This window comes from Vigna unguiculata, chromosome 11 (assembly GCF_037176805.1).
Source record: "Vigna unguiculata cultivar grain cowpea cultivar isolate G323 ecotype 2 chromosome 11, ASM3717680v1, whole genome shotgun sequence".
Taxonomy (NCBI): Eukaryota; Viridiplantae; Streptophyta; class Magnoliopsida; order Fabales; family Fabaceae; genus Vigna; species Vigna unguiculata.
Window position 1 is genome coordinate 4236734 of NC_140802.1, and position 10868 is coordinate 4247601.

The 10868-nt window shown below is 28.8% G+C and overlaps 1 protein-coding gene across 5 annotated transcripts; it reads left to right on the forward strand.

The window, feature by feature from the left end:
- Window positions 1-823: 823 nt before the first annotated feature.
- Window positions 824-6939, forward strand: LOC146880883 (protein ZINC INDUCED FACILITATOR-LIKE 1-like). 5 transcript variants are annotated; one of them, XM_085668573.1, is made up of 18 exons: window positions 824-976; window positions 1092-1288; window positions 1932-1972; window positions 2424-2484; window positions 2572-2674; window positions 2758-2860; window positions 2982-3035; window positions 3206-3268; window positions 3422-3471; window positions 3826-3901; window positions 4092-4280; window positions 4399-4486; window positions 5428-5513; window positions 5612-5719; window positions 5880-5924; window positions 6027-6115; window positions 6466-6509; window positions 6660-6939. In XM_085668573.1, exons 2-18 carry the CDS (start codon window positions 1132-1134, stop codon window positions 6764-6766), a joined length of 1464 nt encoding a protein of 487 aa, XP_085524699.1. In that variant the 5' UTR covers window positions 824-976; window positions 1092-1131; the 3' UTR covers window positions 6767-6939. The 5 variants fall into 5 exon arrangements, 3 of the variants coding, with proteins under 3 accessions (XP_085524699.1, XP_085524698.1, XP_085524700.1); XR_014986250.1 differs by having other exon boundaries at window positions 879-1288; window positions 6027-6183; window positions 6304-6509; XR_014986249.1 differs by having other exon boundaries at window positions 879-1288; window positions 6304-6509.
- Window positions 6940-10868: the final 3929 nt, after the last annotated feature.

A 10868-nucleotide genomic window follows, 5' to 3' on the forward strand; every position in this document is an offset into this window, starting at 1 on the left:
GTATTTATCAGTTTTTTTTAGAGTGATTTAAACAAATTAAGTCATATAGGGAAGAAAGGACAAAATAATCAAATAATCGAAGGTAAAAACAAAATTAAATAAACACGATAATTAAGAGAAATAACTAACGATAGGAAAATATTAAAAAATATTAATTATGCATGATAAACAAATTTTAATTCTATTAACAAAGTACTAAATGACGTTTCCAAAATTTATGAACTAGTTTAATTATTAATTAAATATAATTCCTTTTAAAATCTTTGGTAACTTTTTCGAAAGATAATAATTTTTTAAAAAATTACATAAATATTATAGAAAAACATTAAACTCTTTTTATATCTGTTAGATATTCCATTATAACAAAATTAAACCAATTTATAGAGTATAAAAACTTTATAAAAAGATTCATTATCAACATGTTTAAGAATGAAATTGAGTTAAATTTAAATTTACTTTTTAATAATATTCTAAAAATATTATAAAAAAATTAAATCAAAATTATATTTTCGATACATTTAAAAACAAGTTTAATTTTTTTTAGAAAAATGTTTTATTTTTATTTCATGCTCTCCAAACTCTTTTTCTCCCTCTCAAAATTTTGTTGTTGGTATCTTTCCTCTATAATTTTGATTTATCTCCTTCTTATCACTAACCTATATGGCTATCATTACTCATCCAATCATCAATCATACATACCCTTAGAAAGATATCTCTATATAAAAACATAATAAAAGTAAAACAATAGTTTTTATGATTGAAAAAACAACTATGTCATTTTCTCTTTTCACTTTGTGACGTGTGCAATGATGCACTCTTCACGGTTTCACGTTACTCCTATTATTATGTGTTTGTCATGTGCCTTCATCATATAGCTGAGAGAGACGCACCAGAGCTTGTACCACTCACGTTCATCTTTGTTTCTCTTTCTCAGAAGCTAGAAAGGACCACAACTAGTAGAGTTTCTGTGTTCTCTGTGTGTACTTTTGTTTCCTCGAATCTTTTACCACTGTGTTTCCGTTTTGTGCTTGAAAACAACACACCATCATAACCCCTTTTTTTAAATTCATCAACTTTTTGGGTTTGAACAGTGCATGTTGTAGTTTAGGAAAGAGGGTCATCTCAGAAATAATGGAAGAGGAGAAAGGTAAGCAGCCATTGTTGGAGAGGAAGAAGTACTATGAGAACTGTCCCGGTTGCAAAGTGGATAAAGCAAAAGAGTTGAGTGAGGGACAGGGTGTGCCTTTTACCGAGCTTTTTATCATGTGGATGGTGGCCTTGAGTGCTGGTATAAGAAATTCGCACTACTCTGAGTTTTTAACTTCTGCATGAGTTTTGTTCTGATTTTTTTTGTCTTGTTGAAACTTTTGGGGTGTTGGAAAGTCTGGTTTTGTTGATTCCTGAAGTGCAACTGATAATTCCTGTTGGAAAAACAATTATCACTTGGTTTGAAGAAGAACAGTGTGTTTGGTTGTGGTTGAAAAATGATTTTCTCTTGATGAAGAAGCAATCATCTGTAATGATAACTTATATATAATTTCTCAAGTTGGTGCCTGGCTTGACTGAAGTTGAATACAAAATTCACATGTTATCTTCTGAAGTTCGAATGTTACCTTAACAGTTAAACTTTTCAAGCTAAAACAGCAGTACTAGTTTTGTTCAGTTTGAACACTTCCTAACTTCTGTTCATTCTTGTAATGGTCTGAAATTGTGTACCTTAAGTAGTTCAAGAAGTAGGGCCTCCAAATCCCATAGTAGTGGAGGAGAATAGTGTTAAATACCAAATTGTCTGAAGGTATTTTCAATTTTATACTTTGAATGGAAAATCAGTGTTTGGTTATGTGTTTACCAGTTATATTTTTTCTGTTCATTCTCAATCTGTTGAAACTAGTTTTATCGAATCTGATGCCATTTTCTTTTGCCTTGTTCAGCACTGCCAATATCATCTCTCTTCCCGTTCCTCTATTTCATGGTGAGTTTAACCATCAAAATGGATACTGTAACCATTTTACTATGTACACTCTGATATGGTCACATTGTTGGAAGTAGTCTCGGTGCATAATTATTTATTTTTGAAGTTCAATTTCAGTTTTTATTTATGCATGTATTATCACAATTAGAAAATGAAGACAAGTGTACACTCCCTTCAATCTATAATTTAAAAACCATTCTGAGTCATTAATCAATAAGATTTTCTTCAGCATATATAGTACTATTCCCTGTCAACCATAGAATTTTGTTGTAAGACTGATAATTGATACCTGTTAGAAGTGCCAAATTCAAGTTTCACTTTCTTATTATTGTTTTTCCTCTTTCTGACATTTATTATGATATACTCAAGAAATCAAATCTTTGATCAATGTCTAACTTTGTGTTGATGCACATGAAATACATCCTCAATGATGCAACATTATGATTTTCAGGTAAGGGACTTTAATATAGCAAAAACAGAAGCTGATATTAGTACTTATGCTGGTTATGTGGGTAAGACTAAATTTTATTATTTTTCAGTTTTTTTATGGCATCAACATTTCTTGTAAGTTATTTATTATTGATGTCTGCATGTGGTAGGTTCTGTATTCATGCTTGGAAGATGTTTGACATCTTTTCTGTGGGGAACTATAGCAGATCGTTTTGGTCGAAAACCTGCTATACTTATAGGGGTTACTTCAGTGTAAGTATATGTCAATGTACTGCATAATTTCTTTAAGTTATGCTCTGAAGATTCCCATAATTATCAATGCTTGCTTTTTTCAGTGTCATTTTCAACACATTATTTGGCCTCAGCACAAGTTTTTGGATGGCTATTATCACGAGATTTCTTCTGGGAAGTTTCAATGGTTATCTAGGACCAGTGAGGGTATCATATCTTTAACTCCTAGTATTAAACACTCATCTGCATGTGCATTTGGATATAACTTCTTCAATTTCTTTCAAACTTCAATTTCTACAACTTCCTGCATAACTCCTTTATTTCACAGGCCTATGCTTCTGAACTTTTTAGAGAAGAACACCAGGCTCTAGGACTGTCAACTGTAAGTATCACCAATTCTTTTACGAATTTGTACCAACATCGCTGTATTTTTAATGTCCAGCAGAGGACAGTATAAAAAAACTCATTAGAGAATCTGAACTCCTATTTTACACTGCTAATTCTTAGAGCTACATTTCCATACCAAGTCATGTTGTGATTATTTGCTTTTAGGTAAGCTCAGCTTGGGGCATAGGTTTAATAATTGGCCCATCATTGGGAGGCTATTTGGCTCAGGTACTATCCATAGTCTTAGCCATCTGGAGTATAAGATGAACCTTGCATAAAGCCTTGAATCTGTATATGTTTATAAGATGAAATGTTTTGAATTGAAAGTCTTCTGGCTTTCTGAGAAGGTTAACTGCTAAACTTTTCTGTATCTAATTGTAGCCAGTAGAGAAGTACCCAAATATTTTTCCAAAGGATTCCTTTTGGGATAAGTAAGTGGACTTTCATATTCAGTTTCCCTTTACAATTTCTCCTTCCATTACTCTATCATTTATTTGGACCTATTTGGATAAACTTCTTCATAAACACTTACAAAGTAAGAAAATAAGGAAAAAAGAAATAAACTTCTCCTTAAGCTAAAATTAGTTTATGCCTAAATCATCTTTTAGAGAAGAAATAGTACAAGAAAACTTTTTTGCAAATTTGATTAAGGATAATCTGATTCTTGCTTATGAAGAAACGTATTATATTTTTCTTTCTTCTTTAAGTACTCATGAAGAACTTTATCCAAATAAAATCTTAATGATTTGCTGATTTTCATTTCCCAAACATAAATCATTCTGCAGGTTTCCATACTTCTTGCCCAACCTCATAACATCAACATTTGCCTTTGTAGTAGCAATTGGCTGCATCTGGATTCCAGTAAACTATCTTACTCTCTGACAAATCTGTTCATTCACTGTCATTTTCTTTTATCTCCTTTATCTTTTGTGAATGTTACTTTTAAAGTTTTAATGAAGACATTTTATGATGAAAAATCATTGTAGTATGATGTTCTCAGTTCAATGTAGTTGACCTACAACATTAAAATAAGTGTTTGAAATACATTCAGGAAACACTTCACAATCACAAATGTGGCAATGAATCCACAGAGGATGCTGAAGCTTTAGAAAATGGAAGTGGTGGCACAGACAATGAAAAGATAACAAAAAAGAATGAAAACCTTTTCCTGAATTGGCCCTTAATGTCATCTGTCATTACTTATTGTGTCTTCTCACTTCATGATATGGCTTATCAAGAGGTATGATACTTAATGTGGTGAAAATGTCTTATGCTTCTGCTTTTATATATGCTGTTCCGATCCTGCTCTTTGTCCACTTGTTTTTAACTCAAGAACATGCATCCATCACTTTCTTTAGATTTTCTCCTTATGGGCAGTGAGTCCTCAAAAGCTCGGGGGTTTGAACTTTACCACTAATGATGTTGGTAACATTCTTTCAGTATCAGGTAACAGATTTCCTTCCTAACAATTGCCAATTTTGCACTCTTTGGATCAGTACTGACCTAATAAATACCGTGCCACTTGAAAGTTGAACCACATTAAATTTATGGTTAAATATGTTTGGTTTAATTACTCTATTGGTTCATGTTTTCATCCAAAAAAGTTAACTTGCTTCTCCAATTTTTTTAGTCTCAATTTGGTTTCGATTCTTGAAAAACTTATGCAATTTGGTCATTTTTGTTTAATTTATTGAGGTGGATCAAGGATTTTTCATCAAATTTGACACTAGGATTATGTTAATTACATAAACAAAGCAAATTATCCTTGTTACCAGTGTCAATTTTGATGAAAAATCCTTGATCCGTTTCAGAAAATCTAACGAAAAAGATCAAATTGCATTTATTTCTCAAAAATCCAGACCAAATTGAGACTAAAGAAAATTGGAGGACCAACATGATCTTTTTGGATAAAAATAGGGACTAAAAGAGTAATTAAACCAATATGTCTTTAGTCCCTAAACTTTAATGCAAAATTAAAATTCGTCCATGCCTGAAACTTTAATATATTTTGGTCCCCAAACTTAAAAAATAAATAGAAATTGTCCTTTTAACTCAATTACTTTAAATTTTTTAAGCTGTAAAACAAGTTTTCCTTCTGACATTGAAGCCAGAGCATGTCAAATGGTGTGAACAATACAAATGTCAAATGCTAGCATGACATGCATTTGACAGGTCAAACAAATTCAACGTATTTGGGTTTAAAGCACTATTTTCTTGAAAGCTGAGGGATTAAATACATCTTTTTTAAAAATTTATTCCTCTAGTCCTATACTCCTGATAAAAAATATTGTAATTTGGGTTTGACAGTGACAACATTTGGTATCTTTTGTATATCTACTGCCTAATAGAGAGATTTTGTATCTTTACTTATTTTTTCTAATTTTCAGGTCTTGCACTTATAATTTACCAACTTGCCTTGTACCCTTTTGTGCAAAGAAAAAGTGGAGCTATTGGTAGTGCCCGCATTTCAGCTGTGAGTTTCAGTGCAATTGTAGCAATTGTTTCATTTCATCATTTCCTTTCTCTGTTATTTGAAATGTGTCCTGTTACTTTGTTTCTTTCCATATGCAGATGTTATCCATACCTCTTTTGCAAAGCTACCCCTTCATTGCATTGTTCTCAGGCTTAGCACTATACGTAGGGTTGAGTACTGCTTCAATTCTCAAGAATATTCTGTCTGTAAGTTCACCACTTCATTTGTTCAATCGTTTATTAGATATTTTTGGTTGTAAAGCTGAATTATACATACTCTACAACGGGAGATTAGTTATTTTTTTATTCAGAAAAGTTTCTGTGTGTTACATATTTGACTGATTGTACTCTTTTTTATGGGATTTAGATCACTATCGTGACCGGTTTATTCCTTCAACAAAACCGATTAGTGGTAAATGTTCGATACTTTCTGTTGATTTTTGAATCTATGCAATGGTTGAGACGGGTTATTGATGCAATTGTGACATATTTAACATGTTAATTTGGGAAACAGGAACAACACCAAAGAGGTGCTGCTAATGGCATTTCTATGACAGGCATGTCTCTGTTCAAAGCTATTGGCCCTGCAACAGGTGGTGCAGTGTGAGTGTTCCGCTGATTTCTTCAGCTTTTATAAGATAAGCATACAGTATATAAGTGTATATAAGTAGGTATAAATCTCAAATTATAAATCGTTTTTATAAATTTGAGTTACGCTTAAACTTTACTTCTTAAGTTTGAGTTATCCAAAGTATATCTTAACGATATTTATTATTTGTTGGATCTATCAGATATATCAATATTTAGTCTTCTGATAATTTCTGAGTGAATGGTGGAAGGTTTTGATCACAATCCACAATGATCCATTAGCATTTAACTATTTGTTTCATTGGTGGATGTTTTCAAGCACATAGTTTCCATCTCCAATTTTCTGATGATCATGATCAATGCAGACTAGCTTGGTCAGAAAAACGGATGGATTCTTCATTCCTGCCAGGTATGATGTTGAACTAGTTTATCTGTGCTGGTTTCTGTTTTATATATGACAGATGATAACCCTTTGTTTAAATTTATATGTGAAGAACTCTTTCTTTTCACATTCAACAACATAAAGTGATTTACAGATTTTGCTCTAACAAAACTGCAGGCACACATATGGTGTTCTTTGTCTTGAACATAGTAGAAGCAGTTGGATTATTAATGATGTTCAAACCATTCCTTGGTGAGAAAAAGAAACCTGATCAATTACAGTGATAGCAATCAATTTTGCACAAGGCAAATGGCATCACTATGAGCTATTGTTGTCTGTTATTGGAGTAACAACTGATGGTAAACAAGCTAGGTACAACAAGTTTGACATCATTGATTGGAATTATTGATTATGAACAAATATTGTGTTTTTATTTCAATTCAAAATACTTTCCATACATATATATATATATATATATATATATATATATATATATATATATATATATATATATATATATTTGTTGGTGTTTGTGTTAGATTTCTTTCTCTGCAGAGTGACATAGTACAAATTTTCAATAAAATATTATAATGTTATTGTACCATATTTTCTTAAATTATATTTTTTGTTTATCATTCCAGTGATCTCTTTTACTGGACGTATAACTTTTTTTATAAAAGGTGAGAGAAGAAGAAAATAATTTTTCATTGTTTGGTTGAACGATATTTTTTTAAAACAGTTATTAAACTACTTTTTATCTATTTATATTTGCCTCTATCCTTTCTTGATTTTATAATATACTCCAAATTAAACAATTTTTAAAACGTTTAATAAGAATAATAAATAAGTAAAGAATTATCAATTTACTATTTTAATATTTTGAATTTTCTTCATATTTTATATTAACTTATTATAACTTATTTATAATAAGTGATATTAAATCTCTCATCTTCTAGAAGAAGAAAGAAACTGGATTAAAAGGTATAGGTGTCCTACAGGTTAGACACTTTGTGACAGATTCGTTGTATACTGTAGGATGGATTTTGCTGTCTCTTTTCCTATGTCGCTATTATAGAGAAAAGTGTTTTTTAATGGTTTATGTTTTTTTCTTATCAAATTTATTTTCGTACCGCATTTCAATTTGTTAAATTAGTCTTTTCTTTTATTTTGGAAATATATGAATTTACTTTTTTTCAGTATTTATATTTAATAAGTTTTTTTAACTGTTATATGTCACAATCTAATAAATTTAAAAAATAAAATGTATTATATTTAACCGAAATGAAATATAAATATTTAAATATTTAAATATAAAGTTTATAAATAAAAAAGTTAACTATTTAATTCTATTTTACAAAAAACAATATTATTTTTCTAAAAATATTTTTTATTTACTTGATTTGTCTTTATTTTTATTTTTATTTCTTTTAAGAATCTACTCGTCCTTTCTTATAAGTTAGACAATCTGGTTCGGAGCAAAGTAAATATATCAAATGATAATTTTTTTAGGATAAGTTTTTTTTACGTATGTTAGTTTGGAAAAGTTTTGCATATATGAAAATTAATAGTTTTGCATGTGGTCCTTTAAGGATAAATATGAATCTCGATTAGTTTAAGATTATAGGAATTTTTTGTTCAATTTTGATAACCCTTTAGTATATAGATGATATGGATGTGAATTTGACGAGTTCATAGTATTTGATTTCATGTAGATTTTTTGTGTTGTTTAAACCTTGAACATTTAGTTATTTGTTGTATATTGAGTAGTGAAAAATAAGTATGGTAAAATGAGTCAACTTAACTTGTTTCAACTCAACTTATATTGATGGTTTTCATGTTTTAAATTCTATAATTATGCATGTGTTTATCAAATCATGATTAGTAATTTAAATGTGGGAAAGGTGATGCATGAATAATGTGAATGGTGAATATAGTTTAAATATATGTAAATTGCATTGTGGTTTGATTTGAAACATGTGAAATGTGAATGTAGTGATTCCTAAAGTAAGAATACTACCGTGTGTGGTGATGTGTGAAGTGTATTGAAAATTGAGATTAAAATAAGATTATCCCGACTCTATTAAGTATTGAACTCACGTAAAGAAAGATACTTAATTGTGAAAGACGAATGAGCTTCTTATTTGGAGTTTTGGTATAAGAGATTTAACTCATAAATATAGAATTTACTCTATAATACTTTATGGACCGGGAAACGACCTGAACATGATATAGCTATAAATGGATCAGGAAGTGGTGCAAACATGATATAATTACAGCTCTTGAGAGGGAGAAGTGAATGAGTAATGACAAATACAAGATCTCAAATTCTACTAAATACATTAGTCCTCTAGAGATCGAGTCAAATGTATATTTTGGTGTGAAAGAGCCATGAGGGTCTTTGTATGTAAGATATGATTTAGATTTTATGTTTGAGTGTGATGTGTGACTTAAAAAATGGTGTATGTTTATTAAAATTTAGTGTTTAAAACTAGTAGTATGTTTTTAATTTGTTCTAGCTTACCTTGTTGTGTGTGTTTTGTGTTGTGGTTTGTCCACCTAGTATGATTGTATATTATACGTGAGTAAATGATAGTGTAGGTAAGAGTGATGATCAACAGGGAAACTTCAGAAGGTTGATAGAGAGTAGTTGTTGTTTAGATATATAAATTTTTGTATTGTATAGATCTTCCTAGTTGATGAAGGATAAACTATATTTTAAAAGCTTGATCAACTTGATTTTTCTTACTAAGGACTGTAAATACAACTTATATACTTAAGTTTGTTTGTGTTCTATTTATATGAATTATGTAATGCTATAATCGGTAAGGTAATCCTATTAAATTAAAATGTTATAATGGAAACTAATTCTTTAATTAAAAGCTAAAACTACATATACATTAACTAGATTGAAAAAATAAAATACATGAACGGTTATATTTCTTGATTACTCTTTATAGAAAATTTTAAATGTTACTATTTTAAGAGAGTAAAAATTTTATATTTGGGTTAAATATGAATATATTTTTGGTCCCTTAACTTTTAGTGAAATTTTGAATTAATCATTTTTTGAAACTTTGACTCAATTTAATCCTCCAAATGTATGAATTTAGTTTTTTTAACAATATTTTGTTAAGTTTATTTGACGTTTCAAATGTGTTTCATGCTTCAATGTTAGTTAAGAAACACTTTTGAACGTCAAAGAAACTTAACAAAATTTGATTAAAATGACTAAATTCACGTATTTCTAAAGATGATGAACTGAATTAGTTCAAAGTTTTAAAAATAGACTAATTCTAATTTCCACTACAAATTTTGAGACAAAAAACATATTTAACCCTTTCTATTTTTACATTTTTGATCAAATAAACACCATATTTTTATTTTATTGATAAAATAATATACATCAATGATTTAATTTAAAAAAAGGAATATATTTAACCCTTTCTATTTTTACATTCTTGATCAAATAAACACCATATTTTTATTTTATTGATACAATAATATACACCAATGATTTAATTTAAAAAAAGGAATAATATTTGGATGACTCGTATGTTTTATATAACACTTCACAATCTTATTTATAGCAAAAAATATATCTGTGAATAAAAGAGTAAATAAAAAAATTAATTATTATTATTATTATATTATTATTCTTAGAATATTATTATATTATAATTATTTTTCAATCAATTAATTATATATAAATATATATAAAGTTGTTAATTTATTTTTTTGGAAAAATAAAAAATAATAAAAATATTAATTGTTAAAGAATTGTATTGTTATGAGTTTTGAAGGTATATAGAATAAATGTGGTATCACAAATTTGCACAACATTCTATCACCATTATTCAGAAGGTCTCTCTGAAAAACAGAACATGCATTTGTCTTTTTCCCATAACTTGTGAGAGACCGCAACTTGAGTTGTTTCGTGTTTATTTTTGCATTCTAGGAAAACTTCAAATTTTGTCTCTTCTTTACTCGGTGTACGTTTCTTCCTCACCCTTTGTTTTTGTTTTTTTCTTTTATCTTTTCCATTTTGTATTTCAAAACAAAGAATAATGTGACTTGTCATAATTTTGGATAATCTTTTCTGGGTTTTAATGCATGAAGCATGCAAAATGGTGTAGAAAAGAGACACATGAGTGAAACCAAGTGTAATTTTGTTTCCATTTTGTGCTTCAAAACACACACCTTATATATATTTTTTTCATCACCATTTTTGGTTTCCAAAGTTGCATGTAAGACACACACCATATATATATATATATATATATATATATATATATATATATATATATATATATATATATATATATATATATATATATATATATATATATTATTTAAATTCACAATTAAGATTTAAATATTATAATTTAA

What these genes read in the sequence shown, in the direction of transcription:
- LOC146880883 (XM_085668573.1), top strand. Translation starts at nt 1,132, where the DNA reads ATGGAAGAGGAGAAAGGTAAGCAGCCATTGTTGGAGAGGAAGAAGTAC. An exon ending in TCCCGTTCCTCTATTTCATG is followed by an intron (nt 1,973 to 2,423) that starts GTGAGTTTAACC and finishes TATGATTTTCAG; the next exon opens with GTAAGGGACTTTAATATAGC. An exon ending in TTGGCTGCATCTGGATTCCA is followed by an intron (nt 3,902 to 4,091) that starts GTAAACTATCTT and finishes AAATACATTCAG; the next exon opens with GAAACACTTCACAATCACAA.